Raw genomic sequence first — 23,345 nt, 5'->3', positions numbered from 1 at the left:
CCTTCAATCACGATACCAACGTAATCATTGTACCTTGCCAGTTGGGGAAATAGAACCCCTGGTTACAGACTGGTTTTGTCAGATGCCGAGCGTTTTCTGCCAGTCTGTAACTATTTTGGTTTTATATGCCAATCGAACGGATCGTTCCTCGAAGCAACACAAATTAATCCATAACGGCAACTTCATTCGAATTAACCAGATTTATTGGGGAACATCGGGGATCATAACTAGCAAAATTCACGACAATGGTTTTATTAACAATCCTCAACCTGTTCTTAACTCAGGAACCACGGACTACAGGTTTCGAGGGGGTCGCTACCGCAATATGCCTTATACAGCACGTGCAGACAAAGACAAACAGCATGCATGCAAGACAAGACAGAGTACTTGGTGATGTCTCATGGACGAGAGGAAAGTGTCAAAAAGCACGAATGTCGCTCGTAACAAGTGGATGTCCACGGATTCGAACTCCCAGCTCGAACCACGCCGCGTGGCAAAATGGCGCTTGTCTTTTTGTCGCAGACCTCACGCACACGGTCTCCGCGCGCTCTGGCCCCGTGCAATGTCGACGGCACAAGTCTGCCAGATTAAAGATGGGCCTCAGCCGATCTCTCTCCAGGGTTCAGCATACAAATCCAGGCCTGGCCTGTGCACCAGACTGTGCAAATCGAGGTGCCAAGTTCTGCAGGCGGATCGACAACGTGTCCAGCCGTGAGGTGAGTAAGGACCGTCAGAGGCTCCAGCGTCTCTTCTCCTGCCTTCCCGCCTCGAAGCCCGACTTCCGCTTCATCCTCTCCGTTCATATCTCTGTCGAATCACCTTTTCTTTCTCGGTCGATGGCAGACTCGACCCTCAGGTTCAGCTTTCTCTCCCGGCCGATTCACCACTGCCTTTCCTTGTCTCGCTCGCCTCGAAGCTGGCTGCCGTCCCTGTCACGGCAGAATTCTCGACATGCAGGCAGCCTCTCAAAAGCCCACTACCGTTTCTCAAAACTCAACTCCTTCGTTCGCTCGTTTTGAATCATGAGCACGCTTCGAGAGCGACTATTTCCACACACTGGACCCTTTTTAACGAAGCCTTCATTTCTTCTCTCGTTTACTCGCTTCGACACACGAGCACTCTTTTTACGAAGCCTCCGTTCTCTCTCCTACAGTTTGTCTCGTTCGCTCGCTTCCTTCAAGACACGAGCCCGCCTCTCTCGGCGAAGTCGACAAACTCCTCCCCTTAGCTCTACCTCCCCCCCTTGGCCACACCCTCCCAGCTGACTGGGTGCGGCCTATCGTCCGTAGAGGGGAGGAAGAAGAGGAGCCCTTGTTTCACCACCACTGTACGAACATAAAAACAGTCTCTTACACCTCCCGACACACATATAATGTCCTTTTTACCAAACAACCTATCTATACATGCATTTAATGGGGGATCCGAGCTAATCCTATATTTAGTAGTCCAATAAGGGCCATTTCCGTAACAATATCATCTCACTCCTCTCTTAAAGCCTGGCGTTGGCTTCGTGGTGAGGGTGGTGGGCTTGGGATCTTAGGGTCCTGAGGTTGAGCCCCGTTGGCCACTAAATTATCACGAGGTGGGGTTGATTCAGCCTGTCAAAAATGGCTCAAAATGAGTGCCAGCGTTCTGATAGAGGGGCATAGCATTAGTGGCATAGTCGCACCCCAGCAAAATGATAGCAACCTGGCAACCAAGCTGCCATACGCAATGAGAAGAGGAAGAAGAAGAAAATGAAGAATAACAAGAAGAAGTACTCCCTGTGCATGCACAAGCGGGACAAATTCAGAGCCAAAGTACGACTAAACGACAGGTTCGTTTTCCGATTTGTGTTCAAAATATAACATTCAATTGAAATGAAGTCGTTCCTCAATAATAGACTGATGTTTGTGGACAGACAGACAGACAAACAGAAGTGGAACCAATTGCTCAACCCCGCTGTTCGCTTCACGTGCACAGGCTAATAAGTCAAGATTGAACCATTCCTGCAAACTCGTCGTGACATGGAGGATGGAGGAGAGAAAACGACACAATCAGCACCAAAAATGAAAATTAGTTTGTAAAATACAATGATAATTCCATGCATGTGCACATGAAAGGAAAATGGAGGATTTAAAAAAATAAATAAAACATTGAGAGTAAGACTGGGGATCCTCCATCCGCACCAAGTCCCCAGCCCATCTCAGCTACCATTTCACCAATCTCCCCCATCAAGCTCATCTGCACACCAATCTCCTCCGTTCACCCCCTTCTCCATCTATCCACCCTCTTCACTTCCGCAATCCTCCGGACGCAGTTGTTCTCGCAAACCTGCAGCCTCTGTTGTTCTCTCTCTATCTGTCTGTGCCACCGACTCGAGGCCATACAGGTAGGCCGGAATTATACATGACATCAGAACCTTCCCTTTAAATTTCCTTGATATCTTTGTCTGCCATTACTCCCCCCACCCTCCTCCACACATTCGCACCCATCTGAATCCTCCTCCACACGTCTGCCTCAGACTTGTCCATCCCCGATTACTGTTCCTCCAAAATCTTCAAACCTATTTCTCTGTCTGATCTCCTTGCCCTCTAACCTGATAATATTTTTTTTTTCTGCTGCCCGACCCACATCACCTCAGTCATCTCCATACTCATCTTCAGCCCATGTTTCTCAAATGCCTTCTTCCCCCCAGCCCCAGTACTTCCTGCATCTCCTGACTCCTTTCCACCACAACAGCCAGATTGTTTGCATACAACATCCTCCTCATACTACTCCTCAAGCTCACCGAACTGCTTACCTACTCCATCACCATGATAAACATGAGTGGGCTGAGAGAGCTTCTCTGCCTCAAACCGATGTTCATATTGAACTCCTCAGACATCTCAGGACCAACCAAAACTCTTCCCTTTGTTCCCTTGTGCATCTCTTCTACAAACCTAACTTCCGTTTCCGGCCATCCCATCCATCTCAGTGCCACCATCACCATCTATCTTGGAACAGTGCTGCAGGCCTTCTCCAGCTCCACAAATCACAATGCCATTTCACCTTGCATCTCCAACCTCTTCTTTGCCAGCTGTCTCAGCGTCAACATCCCATCCATCATCCCACTACTCTTTCGAAACTCTCGCTGCTCTTCACCGATCTCTATCTCCACACTCTTCCTTATCCTTCCATCCAGAATCCTCTCCTGCACATTCATTCCATGATTGAGGAACATAATGCTCCTGTACTTCATGTAGGTGTGCATTTCATAAATAGTTTCAAATACATGGCCATCCCCACAGATGTGCATGGATAATGGGATGACTGATCATTAACTCATAAGGAACCATGTTTGATTTTTCTAAAAATAAAAGTATTGTCATGTCCAGGAGGGTTTAAACCCTACCTGGATGGATGGCAAAGCTTCTCCCTTGAAGGCGACAACCGAGACTCAGAGATTAATGCACGCGCGTTAACGGGGCATAATGGCGGAGAGACCATCCACCCAGGAGGAGCACAGCACAGCGGCGGTGCACCAGGCCGGCACATGACTACAGATTCTTAAAAGGAATACATGTAATGAAAATAAATGAATATTTACAACGGACAATAATTTAAAAGGTAATGATAATAATAAAGTAAATAAATCCTACAGTCGAGGCACCTCCCACACTGACTCAAATACAGAGAAAGGGGACATAAAATGGAAAGAAAAACCTTCCTTTTTAACTGTTCCTGCACTTAGCTTGGCCCAGAGCTGATCCTTGAAGAACTGGAATCGAGGCACTTCTCTCGTAGCGGGACGAAGGCACACCAGGCAATCCGTGAGTAGCACTCCACATCAAGGCTCAAAGCCCAGTGTTGCAGCTTCGCGTGCTCCAATAATCCTCACCAACCCGACCAAGAGCAAAAGGCCAGCGTCTTGCTTCACCATGCGAGCAAAATCGCCTCACCACAAATTCTATGGCCGTGTCGTTCTCCTCGGCGTGCACTCAACCTCCGCTCTCGCCTCTCCAAACAATGCACCTTGTGCCTGCATTCTGATCATGGCGCTCCACAAAATGCACAAGCCAACTCCTTTTTCCTCTTAAGATGCGTAACCTGCCTATTTTTTTCCTTCGATCACGCTAATATATCTATCCTCCGCCTCCGGGGCATAGCCTACACCCACCAAACCCGGGAAGGCGGGGCTTCTCCTGCTCGGCAAGCTTCTGACGTCATGCCCATCAATCGTCCCTTGGGGCGTGACTTCGCTTGGTGTCAACCTTTGAAAGCGGGGCTTTCTGCCCGTTTGTTGTGATTTCAGGGATGCGTTCCTCACCTTTATTGCCGACCTTGAAATATAAAAACATGGGGAAAAAATCACAGATTGGAATCACATGCTGGGGAACTTATTCTTAAACCCTGGCTAATTAACACCATACCACCCATCGTGTGGTGACACGTAACACTTAAGCTCACAGGTTCCCTACTTAGTTACATCGAGATGCCTCCTACATGTCCACAGACCAAGTAACTCTACACAATGCTATATTGTTACGAATTTGGAAGCCTTGTGCACACAGACAGACAGCCGTCCCCGAAGCTTAGTTATTTCGATAAGTATGTGTTTCTAGTTAGGGTCCCGTCCCTAGTCTAGTGGGAATTGGATGTTCATGTGCTGCAGAGTTATTTTGATAGTTAGGATTTTTTACTACAACAACACTGCTCGAGGAATTGTCCGTGCTGTTCGCGCGCTCACGAAGGGTTTCGTTCTGGCCTGGCGCCAAATGAGAGAATGCGTCATTTTGAGGCCCAATGGGCAACAAGCGGATCAGAGCCGGGGCGGTCCTTTGCAAGAAGGCAGAGCCGCAACATGTGGTCCGCCCAATGAAAGCAGGCCACGCATGAGCGGACCGCGCCCAAGAAGGACGACGAAAGAAAGGAGAACAGATAATTGCGCCCCGTCTGCTCGAGCACGTGGTCTGGTTCTCTGATCGCTGCTCGAGCGCATGGTCTGGTTCTCTGGTCTACTCGACACTGGTCTGGTCCCATCTTGCTTGCGCTGGTCTGGTTCTCGGATCGCATCTCTTGACGCTGGTCTGGTCTGCTCAACGCTGGTCTGGCTTCATGTCGTCGATGGCACTGGTCTGCGTCAGGCTGCCCTGGTCCGTCTTCTGGCGACCGGAGCTCCGGGAGGGGGTGGACGTCCAGCCACGTACTCGTGGTCAGGTAGCTAGCTGTCTTGACTCCCAGCCGAACTATCCTCCGCGGCTGGAGAGCCGAATAAAGACCACTGAGGTCCATTTATTTTGTGTGTGTGTGTGTCCTGTGGGCCTGTCTTTAAGTAGCAACTGGTTAAGTGCTTTTGCTGTACATTATTTGCATCCTTTATGTGTTCGTTCCCCACCTATTGTAAATAAATACCTCTATTGTTTATTGTTTCAGCTCGTCTTTGTCCTTTCCTTCATTGGTTTAGCACGGTGCGTGTTGGGTGATTAAAAAGGCCGTTGCCACCGTAGATGTACATTTGGACCAACGGTCCTCGGTAACCATCCGCTCGGGTTACGCACGGTTCGAGCACGCTCACGGCTCGTTCCGCTTGAGCTCCATCGAGGGTATGGATTCCTTGGTAGCTCGCCACGTGGATCTCGAGGTATTTTGAAGATTGGCAAATAACCCTGTCCCCCGTGGCTGAATTATTGACGATTCACGGTCCAGTAAGGGACCCGTACCTTCGGAGTTATCTGAGGGCAAGGATCTGAATTCCAGGTGTTCGGTGGAGTCAACTCTGCTGCTCCAACTAGCGGTCGTACTCGCAGCCGACACCCAGCCCACAACAATATTCCCGATTATATTCTTTCATGTACCCCCACAATCGTAACAGTATATTTATTACTACCTCCGTCACTGAAGGTGGAGGGACGGAGGTTATATATTCACCCTTTTTTTATACCTTGTCGAGGCTCGTGTGAGAGCTAACACACAACGCACATCAAAGGGGCATGAGACAAGAGGGGTGGGAGTGGGAGTGGGAGGGACAAAACAGTGGGGAACAGACACATTAGGAGATCTGTGGAAGGGAGAGGGATGGGACGGGGAACATGGGGAACAGAAGATGGACATTTCAGGGACTTCAAGGAAGGAAAGCAGGGAATTTGAAGGAAGTGGGCTTGGGTGGATTATCGGGGGTAGAAAAGATTGAGGATTTGGATGGGGGATGATAAGAGGTGGTGGTGAACAGCTGTTTTGAAAGCCTGGAGGGAAGAATGGGAAAGAATAGAGTGAGGGAGTTTATTCCAAAGGTGAGAAAAAAAGAGGAATGAAAGAGTGAAGGTGAGCAGTGATTCGTGATTTTGGTAGTTTTTACCAGAAGGGGGTTGTTGGCTGACCTTGAGCGCCCTGAGGAAATGTGGTGGGGACAAATCGCAGAGAGAGCGGGGGGAGGGGGAGTCAAGGCTGGAGAGGAGACGGTAGAAGAAAGAAAGACAACCGACCAACCTGCGGTGATTGAGTGAGAGGCCCAAAGACTCAGCCTCATTGCGGGAGATGCCGATGATCCGAAATGCCCTGGTTTCTACAGAGCAGTACTTCCTCAGGCTACGGACAAAAGCTTTGCAAGTGGTCAGGAGCTCAGGAGGCCGAGGAAAGACTTTGCACGACGGAGGATTCCCAGTCGGCGACTGACTTTGGAGGCGAGGTTTGAAATGTGGCTTTCCTAGAAAAGGTCATGACAGATAGTGAGACCCAGAAGCTTGAAAAAAGGACTTCTTCCAGAGGAGTGTTGAGAAAGTGGATGGGTGGGTTTTCCAAACGGTCCTTTCGAAGAGACATAGTGAGAGTGTGAGATTTGTCCGGATTGAAAGACATGTTCTACGTGTTGGACCAGTTTGTGATTTTATCCAGATCAGCAGTGAGCGAAGAAGCTGCTGCTTGCCGGTATGAGGGATGACAGATGGTACGGCAGAGGGTGCAGTCATCAGCAAAGAGATATAGAGGATTTTCCAGAGAGTCGGAGAGATCATTGATGAAAACCAGAAAAAGAACAGGGCCCAGAACGCTGCCTTGAGGAACTCCAGCCTGGACAGGAAGAGGGGATGAAAGAACTCCATTTAGGGCCACACATTGACTGCGACAAGAGAGGAAGTCTGCGAGCCATGAGTGGAGATGGCCTTGGATACCATGGGAAGAGAGTTTGGTGAGTAGTGCAGGGTACCAGACTGTGTCAAAAGCACGTGATATGTCCAGGGATACGGCTCGGATTTCCTATCTGGCATTGAGGACCTCCATCCATTGTTGGGAGAGCAGAAGCAGCATATCCAGGGTAGAGTGACCTGGTATGAAACCAAATTGATGATCGGAAATCAAACCATTGGAGAAGAGGAAAGATTTCATGCCTGAAGCGATGATGGATTCCATAACCTTGCTGATGATTGGGAGAAGGCTGATTGGTCTGTAGTTGCAGGGATCTGTTTTTGCACCTTTTTTATGCAGGGCAGTGATGTTTGCAGATTTCCAAGCAGATGGTAGATGACCTTGAGCAAATGAGAGGGTGAATAGAACAGAGAGAGGGTGAGCAAGATCAGAAGAGTAGGCTTTGAGGACACGTGGGCTGATGCCGTCTGGAACGGTTGCAGAATCTGAGTCGAGGTTTGACAGTAAGCTCTCCACCTTGTCAGGGGAAAAAGACACAGAGTCCAGGGACAGTTGGGTGCGACTGGGTAAGGTGGGTAGAGAAAGTGATGGGCTTTTGACACAAGATTTAGCTGCAAACACTGAGTTTAGGCATTCAGCTTTTTCACGTGCGGCCATTTGAGGTAAGGGAAGGGATGGAGGGGTAACATACACCAGAAACAGATTTGATTAGACGCCACCAGGATTTTGAGGAGGGAGAGAGGTTTGAGAGTTCAGACTTGAGATTGGAAAGATGTTGTTTTCTGGCTCTCCTGAGGGTAGATACACACTTGTTCCGAGCTTTATGGAAGGAACTGAGATTGCCCTCAGTTGGGTTTGCTTTCCATGAGGCAAAGGCAAGTTGTTTCAGGACAACTGCCTCACCACAAGCTTCAGTAAACCAAGGGCGGGAGGAAGGGTAGGACAACTGAAGACGAGAGGGGATAAATCTGTGCATGAGGGAGAGCAATTTTCTTTGAAAGAATTCCCAGGATGAGTTGATGTTGGAGAAAGTAGCGATAGGAGACCAGCCTATAAGTTTGATGGCTGCTTGGAGACCCTGTCAGTTGACTTGAGTGAAATGCCAGACTCGACGGCGGTGAGGTGGTTCTCTGATAATAGCCAGAGAGATGTCCACTTTGACAAGGACGTGGTCAGAAGAACCGATTGGAGCGAAGGAAGAGCAGCAGATATTGTCAGGGAAATTTGTCAAAATCAGATCCAGAAGAGATGGAGTACCATTGTTTGAGATCCGGGTGGGGAAGTTGACCGATTGAGTCAGTCCCAATGAGTCGCAGAAAGCTTTTGCTGAGGTGCCATGACTGGTGAGAGAGAGGTACCCACACCTAGCCAACTGGCATGATGACAATTTAAGTCGCCACATAAGAGGAAGAGAGAGTTTGGATGAGAAGATAGAAGATGGTCCATGTTTTTGGATAGTGAGGTGAAAATGGAGTCATCACTGTTAGGTGGACGGTACAGTACACATATAAACATGAGGTTGGAGTGGGGGGAAGCCGTAGCTAGAGGTATTCCTGTGGGTGTGGGGGAGTGAGGGCAGTGCATGGAGAGTGAGGAATAGAGTCTTTGATGAAGAGAGCAACTCCTCCACCAGGACGAGGCTCAGGTCTGTCATACCGGAGGAGGGAGTAACCAGGGAGAGATACTTGAGAGTCAGACACATCTTAGGGGAGGAAAGTTTCTGTTCGACAGATCATGTCTGGTTTGTCAGTGGCAACCTGTATGGAAAGATCTGAAAGATTTGAGCGAAGGCCCCGGATATTTGAGGTCCACACTTTTAATGAAGAGGTGGGGAGGAGGCTTTGGGTGCAGGGGGTGAGGGAGGGGGAGGGTAGGACAAGGGACGAGGAGGGGAGGTAAGGAGGGTTGTTGAAAGAGTGTGGGGGATTGCAGAATAGCTAGGGGAGGGGCCGGATGAGGAGGAGAAAAGGCTCTGTGGTGCTGGGGGAGAGGGGGAAGAAGGCAGTTGAGGATTTGAGGAGGTGAAGTGAAGAGATGGAGGTGAGAGGGTAGTGGAAGGAGGCAGCTTTGTTGATGAGAATGGAGGTAACTTTGAGAAGGATGAGTGAGGGGATGAAAGGGGGGACAAAGGTGAGGGGGGAATTTTTGAGAGGTGAGAGGGAGGCTTGGAGGGAGAAGAGTGGGATGGTTGCTTTGAGAGGAGAGTGAGGGGTGAGAGGGGTGAGTTGGCACTGAAGTTGGAAAAAAAAGAATGGTTGATGGAAAGCGAACATTCATAGCAAACAGGGGTTTTTTTAAGTTTTAGGTCAGAGATGCGATTTAACACAATTCTTGATGGATGCAGTAAAGGCGAATTCAGAGAATGGAGAGAAGAAATGCTGTAACAGTTGGATTTTTTTAGGCAAGGAATGAAGAAGAGGTCAAAATGAGAGCAGTTTGTTAAAATAGCAGAAGAGTAGTGCATTATGAAACAGTAGAGTACCACATGTGTGAGAGAGGAAGATGAAGCATTATAAGATATCGTTTTTGTTATTATTATGAATGTTTGAGAGAGTTTTCAACAGATAAGGTCATGGAAGTGTTGTAGAAAAAAAAAAAAAAAATCGAGGAAGAAGAGGAGGAGGGAGAAGAAGAAGAAGAAGAAGAAGAAGAAGAAGAAGAGGCGATGAAGAAGAAGAATAAGAGGCAGAGGCAGAGGCAGAGGCAGAGGCAGAGGCAGAGGCAGAGGCAGAGGAAGAAGAGGAAGAGGAAGAGGAAGAGGAAGAAGAGGAAGAGGAAGAGGAAGAGGAAGAAGAGGAAGAAGAGGAAAAAGAGGAAGAAGAAGAGGAAGGAGAAAGGTGGTGGTTTTTTATTTTTTATTTTTTAAGACAAGAAATAGAGATTAGTTGGGAGAAATGAGGGACATTAGGAAAGTGGGGAAGATAGAAATTGAAGCTAATGGGGAGAAAAAAAACAAATAAAACGATCGGACACCGAGGGGAACCGGTAGGCCTCAGCCTTGGCCTCAAACACCCAGTAAGACAACGTCGCCAAAAACTCACAAAATAGCACGATTTTTGAAACAAAACCGAACTAGGAACACACAGTAACATGTAGGTGAGAAAAATAAACAGTAAAAACGGGACAAATAACGACCGGAAACTTATCTTTGAGATCGTCAGCAGAGAGCTCCCAAGGTGACCTCTCGACGCTCCAAACTCGGAACCGGAACCCTGAAAGTACCTGTGTCTGTGAGCAGGATGTATCAACAAGTTGCGGACTGATTTGGATGGAACTTGGTAGACACGTTGGGTGTGTGACAAGGACCAATTTAATCGATTTTGGTTCAAGTCTGAATCCAGATCCGACCTATCAGTGGGATACAAAATGAAAACTGGTCAGCCTGGCAGGGGTATGCTTTCTACCGAGTGCCGTTGTAGTTGAACTATGAGTTAACATGGAATACTGGAATATATAGATCAAATAATAACCATGAAAAATTGCAGGAGGCAGAGGGTCAGATTCTTTCTATATAACTCACTCACGAGCGAAGCAAAATATCATGGATGTTAGTGGGGCAGATAACAGCAATTTTTGAGAGGAATCGTGCAAATGATGATACAAGCATCAAATTTGGCACATTTGTTTTCCTGGGAATTCTAATCAAATCTGCCTGATTGGCCATTTGAAAATTCAAATTTTGAAAAATTTGAAGAAAAAAACAAACTTCAAAAAAGTCATGATCACGAATCAATGTTGGATGCTGGCTGAGATTGGTGAATGTTTCAGAAACATCATCAAAGACGTTCCAAGTCTGCCATGCAGTTTTCTTCCCTTTACCGCGGAAGGCAGACACGACGTCACATCCAGTGAACCAATGGAAGTATTGGATCCCTCTAGCTTTCTCAGGCCCGATTGCAGAAACTACCTCGTGGACTGGAATTCATCGCGCCTTGGCTCCTTGCCCAAAGGCAATCCACATGTTCTCAAGACCTAGTTCCTGTAAGGATGGCAGCAACAGATATTGCGATGACTAGTACATCCGTGTCATTAGCCTTAATGATAATGGACTTGCTCCCATCCGTCGTTGCATCCCTGGCGTGTACAAATATTTGAGTGTCAGCTTCTTCATGACAACACGGAGACACAGCATCCAGTGACTTCCTTGTGGTGCTAATGGCATCTTCTCCTTTTGTGACAATGACTGTGCTTGTCATCTGTGCTTCACACATCTTTTCCACAAGGAAGTGAAACAGCTCAGTCTTGTGCTGTCATCTCGAAGAAAGCTTCTCCAGTTACTTGGGGTCTTACTGGCTCCTGTCATTCTTCTTCTGATTCCTTGCCCCCTTTTCGACCTTGCCTCTGACTTCAGACTTGACTTCTTGTACACATCAAACACTACGTCCACCCTCTCGTACCTGGCACCATAGGATTCCACCTTTGGAATGATGTCTTCTTTCGCATCTTCATCAAATATCTTTGAAGTGCATGGAGGAAGGGCATTGATAAGTGCTGAGCGATCAATGAAGACTGCATCTCCCCTTGGTTCTCTGTCTGGGATGTTCACTTGCGCTTCAAGAATTTAAACCAGCTGTGACTTCAAATGTTTTTGAAGTTTTTTTTTTTTCAGATTTTTCTAAATTTGGATTTTCAAATGGCCAATCGGGCAGATTTGATCAGAAAACCCTGCAGAACAGAAATGCCAATTTTGATGCTTGTATCATAATTTGCACGATTTTTCTACTATCTACTACACTATGTTGGGAGAGAAGGGAGAGAACAATTTTGGGGGAAGATAAGAGAGAGGGGAGGAAAGACCAATTACATTATTGGTTTGAAGGGCAAGATTTCACCATATGTGCCAACGTAGTAAACAGATGACCACTTGATTATATTGGTGGATCGTCATCGGATGGGGAGGAGGAGTCATGGGAATGGAGGCTTGGCCAAGTCGAAGCCAACGTTTTGAGTTCTTGGCAGTAATTATGGCGGATGTCTAAATGCGCACGATTAGGTGTAACTCGTGTAAACACCAACAACCAAATGGAATACTCTACTCGTGGTAAAGAGGGTAGTGCATCTCGGCGAAGCCGCCCGTCAACCGCAGCAATGAATATGGCCACGTGTGTTTTGGACCATTAAAAGAGCACCCTAGGAATTTGGTATTCATGCTTCTCATTCCCATATGGAGCTATATTCGTGTCACGCACATTGCCGAAGACTTATTATATCCAAACAGGCCCCATCGAAGAGCCGGTGAGCTGGTGGGGTCCAACAATCAGGGCGATGGCCAGAGGAGATTGCCAGGCCAGGCGAGGCCATTTCCGCTGTTGAGAGCGTGCCGACCAGGCTGAGATGCCGGAGCCACGGTATCGGTGAAAGGAAGGAAAAGGTCCCGAGAGGGTGCTCGAGACACAGTCGTCCCCGCACGGGGTTGGCCCTCAAAACGCCCCAAGCGACACGGCTTTCACGACCACGCCTCCACACTGCCACCGGGACTGCTGAGGACCATTGTCCGTGGGATTTTCCCTGTGCTGGAGCACCTGCCGGCAGCCCAGAGCCAACGGGAAGCTCAATCGGTGCAGCCACTGTAGGGCTTGAGCAGGGCCCACACTCGATGAGCCGCCTTGACAGCGAGTCGGAGTCCGTGCTGGGGTTCGACGAAAGTGGTGCATGGAGGTGGACTGGACGCTGCTCTGCCTACTCACCGCGCTGCTTGCAGGTACTGCACGCGGGTTAGTGACGAGGACCCGAGTTAATGACTTGGACCCAACTTAGGGACTTGGACCCGAGTTAACGATTTGCACCTGGGTTAGTGACTTGGACCCGAGTTCATAACTTGGACCCGAGTGAACGACTTGGACCCGATTTAGAGACTTGGACCCGAGTTAACGACTTGGACCCGAGTTTGCAACTTGGATCCGAGTTAACAACCTAGACCCGAGTTAACGACTTGGACCCGAGTTAGCGACTTGGACCCGAGGTAGCGTCTTGCACCCACGTTAATGACTTGGACCCGAGTTAGCGACTTGCACCCGAGGTAGCGACTTGCACCCACGTTAACGAGTTGGACCCGAGTTAACAACTTGTATCCGACTTAGGGACTCGTGCCAGAGTTTGCGACTTGGATCAGGACAGGCGATCCGAGTTTCAATCAGTCCAAAGTGATTGGTGAATAAACAGCGGTATGGATCTGGAGTGGAAGAACTCACCCTTGATCAAAGTTAATAAAAGCCTTACCATGAAACAGAACTCTTTAAATTAAGTTTCTTCATCGAGATGTTGAGTGAAACCAATTGTCTGAAGAGTTGGTGGATGAAACAATATACTGGATAAATTAAACGGTTATAATAACCCACATGATACACTGCTTTTAACACAAGTAGCCTACTAAGTTGGACATTCACGAATCGAGTAACCATATAATGTTATTGATGATGATTAAGAACCGCTTTCTTTGTTAACAAAGACCGTCCTGGTTTTGGTGTTTTACGTTTTTAGGTGTTAAGAGTCCAAATCAGATGTACGAACTTGTACCAATCCGTCATCCTTAACTCTGATTTCTCTGTGTCGTTATTCGCCACCAATTCAACTCGCACGGAGTCCGTTTGACGTCATTTGGGAGTTTCCCTGAAAAGCAGATTGGATCCAAAACTCACAAAAACAATTCCAAAACCCAATGTCGAATGGTTATATATATATATGTATATATATATATATATATATATATATATATATATATATATATATATATATATATATATATATATATATATATATATATATATATATATATATATATATATAAAAATATGTCTATACAATACATAAAAAAAAAATATATATATATATATATATATATATATATATATATATATATATATATATATATAATACATACATATATAGATACAATATACATATATAATACATAAATAGATATATGTATATAATATTAAATATATAGATATATGTATATAATATTAAATATATATGTTTCAGTATATATATATATATATATATATATATATATATATATATATATATATATACATATACATATATATACATATATATATATATATACATATATAATTATATATATATATATATATATATATATATATATATATATATATATATATATATATATATATATATATATATATATATATATATATATATATATATATATATATATATGTTTCAGTATATATAATATATGTAGCCTGGTGTTGGCGCAGTGGTTAGGGCAGCGGCTTGGGATCCCAGTGTCCTGAGTTCAAGCCCCGTTGGCTGCTGAATTAACACCAGGGGGTTGACTCAGCCTGTCATCCTTCCGAGGTCGGCGAAATGAGTGCCAGTGTACTGGTCCCGGTTAGAATAGGTGTACCATATCCCTGTGTGTCGTAAGAGGCGACCAGGGTTGGCGTCAGGAAGGGCATCCAGCCATAAAAAAAACATTGCCTCAAGAAAAGCCTAACCCCTGCACAGCAGGGAAAAATGGCTGTAAAAACGGTCATTTTTTTTTTAGTATATATAATATATATAGCGATAATTAATATATGAATATAAAAAAAAAACATAAATATGTATACATATATAAATATATTGTTACGGTGGTGGAAATTCACAGAACACCATTCAGGTTCCCCAGAAATCAGTTATTTCGATAAGTGTGTGTTCCAGGATAGATTTCCCCACCGATGTATAAAGGGACTTATTCGTGTGCCGGGCTGTGCCTCTTTGAGTTCGCCGTTATTCTTTCTCTATCTTTTATTTTAAACAAACATCTTCTCATCACAATACCAGCACGTCCTCCTCCGCGAAGCGGCAAAGTGCCGTCGGTGCAAACTAATGCCGCGACAAGCAGGGCGATTTCAACCACGTCCGCGTGTGATCAGCCGCCGCGACAAGCAGGGCGATTTCAACCACGTCCGCGTGCCGTCGGTGCGAACTCGTGCCGCGACAAGCAGGGCGATTTCAACCACGTCTGCGTGCCGTCGGTGCGAACTAGTGCCGCGACAAGCAGGGCGATTTCAACCACGTCCGCGTGTGATCAGCCGCTTTCACAGCAAAATCGGATCAGAATGGCCTTACCCTCTGAAGGAGCTGGCCAATCAGAAGTGAGAGGGGCGGGGCCAGCCAGGGGTGAAGGTTCAAAGGTGAAAGGGGGAAGGCGCCGATGACGGGTGGCGAAACCTTAGGCGGTTTCTCCCCTCGGGGCTATAAAAAGTCACGTTGGGACGCTGAGAGTAGAGTTCGTTCGTCAGAGAGGCGCAGTTCGTCGTTGGAGCCAGCCAAGTCCGCAGTTCGTTGGAGAGTTCGCCAACGCAACCAAGGGAGCCAGCCAAGTCCGCAGTTCGCTGGAAGGTTCGCCAGCGCAACCAAGGGAGCCAGTCGGAGCTCGGGGGGTCCGGGCAACCGACCCTGAAGCGGTCGGGCGAAAGACCCGTTCACTCCTCCAGCGCGTCGTCGGCTAGGCCCGACCGACCAGGCCACAGTGAAGGCCGGACGACCGAGGGGAACCATACAAGCTGCTCATCAAGCCGCCCAAGCGACTGGCGCGTTCGCGACGCATCGGACCGAACGGAGACACCAGGGGTCGCTGAACACGAAGACCATTAAGTCGCCATAGGGCGGCGAGGTAACCTGCCCAGTCTCTCAGGGCCTGTTCCGGTCATCCCGGCCCTGAGTGCATTAAAGGCTCACGAGCCCGATTCTATTCTCTTTTGGGTTTTGCATGGAAGTCTGTTGGCCCTGTCATACAAGTAGAATTGTTAAGTGCCTGTATATACTTGCATTCCGATAGAAATCGGCTGTAGGCTTTTGCATGTGTCTTGTCCCCTATCCCCCTTCATTGACTGCTTACGTGTGAAAATAAATCCCCCATTGTTTGAATGTCAACCCGCTCGTTGCGTCACTTTCTCCATTGACTGCCATGGTGCGCTCGGGATATTAACGCCAATAAAAGTGATCATTTGGTCCGACGGGATTTGGCGATTTACAACCGCTCGGCTTCGCATACAGAACGAGCTGCTAAAGCGGCTCGTTTTCGTGCAGGTCCCGTTGAGGTACAAACTCTCGGTAGTCTGTACGCGCGAATAATTAGGTAAATCGATAATTCGGCGATAAACCCTGCAGCACGGGCAGAGCATTGACAAGTTTGTGGTGTATTAAAAACACCTGAAGCTGGGTTTCGGCGTTTGCCCGGAAGCTACGACTAGATTGTCACGTTCGATGGACGCGCGGCCTGGATTGTGCTGAAAAGGTCGTGCGCACGCCGAAATCTACAACAATATTATATATATAAATATACATATATATATAATGTATAATATATATATATATATATATATATATATATATATATATATATATATATATATATAAATATGATCATTTTATATGTATATATATAAATATGACCATTTTATATGTATATACAGATATATAAATATATACATTTCATATATATAGATACATATATATATATATATATATATATATATATATATATATATATATATATATATATATATATATCATATTGTTGTGGGTCGGGGTTTGGTGGCGAGGACGAGCACGAGATGGAGCAGTCAGGCCATCTCCCACCGAACACCTGAATGGAAGGTCGTAACCCTTGGATAACTCCAAAGGTCACGGGTCCTTTAGCGGACCAGGGACGCCAATATTTTGACCCCGTGGCATCGGGTTAATTGTCTCGATCTCCAATACAGTAATCCCCCGTTTCTCGCAGGGGTTACGTTCCAAACCTCCCCGCGCGAAGTGAAAATCCACGATGAATGGACGCCTCCCCCAAAAATCGTCTCGTCTGGTCTGATCGGTTTGGGAGTGATTGGGTTTGAGGTGCCTGAGATCGACTAGTCTAGTCTGGTCGGTTTGGCAGTGATTGGGTTTGAGGTGCCGGAGATCGACTAGTCTGGTCTGGTCGGTTTTGAGGTGCTGGGTATGAGCAGTGCTCATCCAACGGCGGCAAACCTTTTTCCTTCCCAAAGCATATATCGAGCACCTTGACCTTAACCTTCTCCAAGAGCGTCCCAGGACCTTCCTCTGGCGCTTCGGTTCCTTGCCAGAAGCCTTAGAAGGTGCAGGGCGTTTGGGCGGCATCGTGGGGCTTGGAGGAAAAACGAAGAAAATATTTGAAGTTCACAAGCGAAACTTTGTCTCGTGCGTTGTGTGACTGGTCGAGCACCACGCGTTATAATTTATTGCTTAAGTAATTTAAATTTTAAATATTATTACCGCGATGTACCAGGGGAATCCGCAGAAAAAATTTGTTACGTTCCAAGGGAAAACCCGCGATGAACCGGGGGCGCGATCGGTGAACCGCGATGAAGCCGGGGTTGACTATATACCGAAATAACCACGCAGTCTAGCTACCGGGGAAACCACACCCTCGGCCGACTTTGTCCGAACCGAGTCAGTTACCGACTCGGATCCGGCGTTACCGAGCGGATGTTACCAAAGCCGCGCCAGACCAAATGAACAATTTACGGCACCGACGGCCTCACTAATTCTCAACACGCACCGTGCTGGGTCAATGGGAGAAAAAACAGAAAACGATCTGGAACATTTAACATGGGGGTTTATTTATAAACAATAATCGGGGAGGGGAGCAAAGAGCAAAGTTATCCGAATAAAAGAAATGCAGGCAATGTACAGAGAGCGAAAAGCACTTAACAGTTCTACGCAACAGACTGGCACCACGCACACACACACACAAACCCAAAGAAATGGTGGCCGCGGCCTTTATTTGGCCCTTCAGCTCGGGAGGGAAAGGCTAGCTGAGGGCAGGGGCCTATTCTTGCACCTGTCCGCCTCGTGCGGTCTGGTCGAGCTTGTCCAGTGGCGGGACTTAAACCCGCCCCCACAACGCAGCACGAAGCACCAGGGACCAGGAACGACACAACGGACGCCAGCCAGAACGGGAACGGACCAGACGAGACGAGCACCCGTGGGTATACGAGAACGCCAGCAGGCAAGACGAGGCTTCTTCTCCTTCTCCCTTCTTCTCGAGGGCTCGCCACCTACTCTTATGGTCCCCCTCCCCCGCGGGTCGAGGGAACCACGCTGAGGGACTCTCCTCCGGAATGGACGAGGTGTTGTTGGGCGACTCGTGGCTGCCCCTCATTGGTCGGGCCGAACACTCCATCTGGCTAAGGCGGAGCCAGCCCTAAGGTGATGAGCTTCCCTGATTGGACAAGGGGTGGTCCGGTGGGAGGGGCCACCCTCCCCCAGTGCATGTCTGACAACCCATACGGAACAACCAGGGGGGCACCCTATTCTCCATCCACCCTTGTAGCGGGGAGGGGCAATCTCGGGCCGGCTGTCAGGCCAGCCGCCATTGATTGGACGAGCTCATGGTGAGCAGAGAGAACCTCACCCCTGTACGTGACATGCTGCACGTGGGTGATGGATGGCGATGGTGCGAAAACGAAGGATGATTGAAGATGTAAAAAACCTGACTATAAAAATAACTCGAAGTGCACACATGTAATTAACCCATTAGACAGGACAGGACCCTGACTATAAACACATACTTATCGAAATAACTGAACTGCGGGGGCTGCTGTCTGTTTGTGTGCAAATGGCTTCCAGATTCATATATATATATATATATCAAAATATATATATATATATATATATCAAAATATATATATATATATATATCAAAATATATATATATATATATATATCAAAATATATATATATATATATATATATATATATATATATATATATATATATATATATATATATATATATCAAAATATATATATATATATATCAAAATATATATATATATATATCAATATATATATATATATATCAAAATATATATATCAAAATATATATATATATATATATATATCAATATATATATATATATCAATATATATATATATATCAAAATATATATATATATATATATATATCAATATATATATCAATATATATATATATATATATATATATATCAAAATATATATCAAAAATAGATATATATATATATATATATATATATATATATATATTGTTGTGGGGCCGACTTTCGGTGGCGAGTACGACCGCTCGGTGTAGCAGTAGAATCGGCTCCACCGAACACCCGGAATGTAGATCGTACCTTTCCGATAACTCCGAAGGTAGGGTCCCTTACAGGACCGTGAATCGTCAATAATTCAGCTGCGTGGGACAGGGTGATTTGCCAAACTTCAAAATACCTAGATACCCACGTGGTGAGCTACCGAGGAATTCAAACCCTCGACAGAGCTCGAACGGGACGAGCTGTTGCTGTGCTCGACTCGTGCGTAACCCGAGCAGATGGTTACCGAGGTCCCGTCGGTCAAAATGCACAACTACAGCAGCAACGGCCTTTTTAATCCACCAACACGCACTGTGGCGAACCAATGAAGGAAAGGACAAGGACGAGCTGGTACATTGAACAAAATGGATATTTATTTACAATAGGGGGAGGGGAACACACAAAGAGCAGAGTTAAACCGACTAAGCAATGCAAATAATGTACAGCAAAGAGCACTTAACAATTCCCATTTACAGACGGGGCCCAATGACACACACACACATGTACACACAAATAACTAAAAGAAGATGGACCTCAACGGTCTTTATTAGGCTCTCCAGCCGAGGAGGATAGTTCAGCTGGGAGTAAGTTTGGCTGGCTACCTGGCCGCGAGCGCGCGGCTGGACACCCACCCCTTCCCAGAGCTCCGGTCGCCAAAGGACGGACCAGGGCAGCCAAATCCAAAGGAGGCGAGACGAGGTGACCTCCCGTGTTGAGTTGGCTGATCACTTGTCGTACTGTGCCGGACGAGACGCCTCGGATGCGTGGGGTGCAGCCAGACGCAGACCAGACCGAAGACGCGCTTGAGCACACGGGACCAATCTCCTCTCTCTCGACCTGACAACCATGATGCCACTCCGAGTGCCTCGGACGGAGGATGAAGGGCGGACGCCAACCAGCGCGAGCACGAACTTAGCAGTGAGCGCCAGCAGACAAGGTCAGGCGATCCGGCAGATCAAAAACCAACTCAACTCCAACCCCTACTGTCGGATAGCCCTGAACTATTATTCGCCCCTTCTCCAGAGGGGAGGAGCTGCCTGCCATGGACCCACTCTCCCTCACTGGATGGTTTTGGCGCACGAAATGCGCTCGTCACCCCCATGATTGGCCAAAAGGGGCACCAAGTCTGCTGATTGGACTGGGGGGCGTGGCGGCCGCCACGGCCGACTGCCGGCAACCTCGCTCACATCCCCCCTGATTGGTCGAGAGCCGCCGCAAGGTCCCTCCTTGAACTCCGCCCACCATCGGCGCTATGACGTCGGGTTGAGGAAGCGAGGTGAAGGCGTGTTGTTGTTATTATGTGTAAAAATCCTATCTATAAAATAACTTCGCAGCGCATGCACACTTAATTCCCATTAGACAAAGGGGAAAGGGAGCTATCTATCCACATTTACTTATCGAAATAACTGAGCTATGGGGACCTGAATGTTGAGTGCTCATGGCTTCCAGATTCGCAACAATATATATATATATATATATATATATACATATACATATACACACACACAAGTCTGGAGACGGTGATGGTTCACGAGCAATGTACACGGTTCGCCTTTTTAATTTTTTGACCTTCGAGGGGACGCCACGGGCAAAAAGTAAATGCTGAAAGATGTAGTAATCGAAGAGCACTACAAATCGACCACGAATTGCGAAATCCTAAATGTAGTTCGCCTTTTTTTTATGGTGGGAATCGGGAAAAATGTAAATGATGAAAGTTGTAGTACTCAAAGAGCACTACTTGCATACCAACTTTCATCAGAAACAGTTGAAAACCCGAGGAGCTCGATGCCCAATTTATTTTTTTTGACATTTTCTAAGTTCGTGACCTTGTGACGAAAATGAAAAAAAAAAAAATAATAATTAATAAATAAATCGAGCTCCTTGGGGCCATTGGGCAGGTGCCATTGGGCTAACCAAATACCGAAACCCCTGCCAGATTCAACAAACCCCCTTGGAGAAAATGTAACTTGAAATCGGCTACCGCCTTAAAACACGTTTTTTGGGCGTGGCTCCGCCCATAATGGGCGCACCACGCCCATTCTCAGGAAAACACAACTAGATCATGATGTAAATCTCCTACCAAAATGTTATCAGGATCAGATCAAATCCCACGGAGCTATGCTCGGGACAGACAGACAGACAGACAGACACACACACACACACCCATAACAAATATAGTGGTCACTTACTGACTCGTGAACCAATAATTTTCATGTATATTATATATATTTAATATACATATATATTATATACAGGGTGTCCCAAAAATATGTACTCACATTTTGGCTCCTCATAACTCATTGAAATTTTCGTTTATTTTCAGATCAAATTGACCATAATAATGGCAGAAGTACGACTAGGTTTTGAAGAAAGAAAATTTATCATAAAGTGCTACTGGAAGCACGAAAACAAACATCATGGAAGTGCAAAGGCAATTTAGAAGACATTTTCACAAAGATCCACCAATGCGACGCACCATTGCTCGCATCCGAGATTAGTTTGAAACAGATGGAACTGTGCATGACATCCATAAGGAGCGTTCAGGAAGACCACGGTCATCAACCATCCCCGCAAAGGAAAATCAATTGCTGGAAACCCTCCACCGAAATCTGTACAACAAATGGCTTGTGAGAGAGGAATCCCAAAATCAAGCGCCCATCGCATTTTGAAGCGAATTAATTGGAAAAGTTACATTCCAAAATTAATCCACGCTCTAAATGAAGACGACCCTGACCAGAGAGCTGAATTTTGTGAGTGGTACCTGGGCAAATGCGAAGAAGATGCAGCATTTCCATCCGAAATTGTTTCGAGCGATGAGGCCAGCTTCAAGTTAAATGGCTCAATTAAGTTAAATGACACAATTGCATCTACTGGGCTCCTGAAAATCCGCATGTTAGGGCCCTGTCACACCTTGACGTTTTAGCCAGCGTATGGCAACGTATCAAAATGTATGTAAAACGCTGGCGTACGCTGAACTATTGATGTTTTTTTCAGTTTTGGGCGTATTCATAACAAGTTGGACGTATGCATGACGTATTAGTAACGTACACAGAATGTTTCGATAACTTATAGATAACTTATACCAACGAATGTTTAGCGTGTTGTCGGCGTTCACAACGTATGCCCAACGATAGTCTAACGTATGCATAGCGTGCGGCAGCGTATCGCCGATGATCACGTGGCGTAGGCTATTAATAGGCTGCCGCTCAACGATTTAAATCATAACTGCACTAGAAATCGAAGTGTCAACATCACCGTCATGCCCTGTCACACCTTGACATTTTAGCCAGCGTATGCCGACGTATGAAAAATTTGCCGAATACGTTATGGGTAAGTTTTGTATACGTTAAGAGCACGCTGGCATACGTCATAGTACGCTGGCATACGTCGTAGTACACCGAGCTCGTCGACAAATTTTAAGCATGCTCAAAATTTGTCGACGTATTCCAGCGTATGACTCACATGTCCTGCATACGCTGGCCATAAGTTGAAGGCACGTTATGCGATCGTTGACACACGTCGACACACATTACTTGTAAGTTACTCATAAGTTGAAACACGTCCAGGTAATGTTTAGCGTACCCGAAACTTCTTTCTAACCTATGAGTAAAGTGGTGTAGGCACGTTACTTGTAAGTTACTCATAAGTCGAAACACGTCGAGGTAATGCTTAGCGTACCTGAAACTTATTTCTAACCTATGAGTAACATGCTTTGAACCCATGTGTAACGTATCTCCAACGCATATTGACATCTGTAGACGTATTTGATTGATGTCTTCCGGACAACCACAGAACTTACTGAACATGTTTCCAAAGGCCCTGTCACACCTTAACGATTTAGCCAGCGTATGAAAAATTTGTTTAAAACGCTGGCACACGTCAAATACGTATGGGTAAGTTTTGTATACATTAAGAGCACGCTGGCATACGTCGTAGTATGCCGAGCTGTTGGACAAATTTTCCATGCTTGAAATTTTCGACGTATGCCAGTGTATGACTCGCACATTCCGCATAACTCTGGCCATAAGTTGTAGGCACGTTACGCAATCGTTGACACACGTTACTTGTAAGTTACTCAAAAGTCGAAACACGTCGAGGTAATGGTTAGCGTCAGTGTTCCAGACTCCCTGTTTTTTGGGGTTTTTTTTTTTTTCTTTTC

The 23,345-nt window shown here is 46.3% G+C and overlaps 2 protein-coding genes across 7 annotated transcripts in view; one reads left to right on the top strand and one right to left on the bottom strand.

The window, feature by feature from the left end:
* LOC147021541 (voltage-dependent calcium channel gamma-2 subunit-like) overlaps nucleotides 1–23,345 on the bottom strand; it is a 165,890-nt gene that overhangs the window by 124,312 nt on the left and 18,233 nt on the right. The gene's annotated exons all lie outside the window — the stretch shown is intronic.
* The window catches only part of LOC147021540 (uncharacterized), a 42,380-nt gene continuing 31,113 nt past the window's right edge, over nucleotides 12,079–23,345 (top strand). For 2 of the 6 annotated variants that reach the window (XR_015060835.1, XR_015060834.1), the window contains exon 1: nucleotides 12,079–12,802. Coding sequence is in view for 4 of the 6 variants with exons in the window: in XM_085891574.1 (XP_085747700.1) it covers nucleotides 12,754–12,802 (49 nt within the window). In the remaining 2 variants the exon portion in view is untranslated. The remainder of the gene's footprint in view (nucleotides 12,803–23,345) is intronic. The other 4 variants (XM_085891574.1, XM_085891575.1, XM_085891573.1 and 1 more) reach the window with 4 other exon arrangements.

The sequence above is a fragment of the Eptatretus burgeri genome, chromosome 8 (genome assembly GCF_056783735.1).
Source record: "Eptatretus burgeri isolate ZD-2024b chromosome 8, Ebu_testis_v1, whole genome shotgun sequence".
In the NCBI taxonomy this organism is placed as follows: domain Eukaryota; kingdom Metazoa; phylum Chordata; class Myxini; order Myxiniformes; family Myxinidae; genus Eptatretus; species Eptatretus burgeri.
The sequence above is the reverse complement of the archived record's forward strand: the minus strand, read 5'-3'. Positions and strand labels throughout refer to the sequence as shown.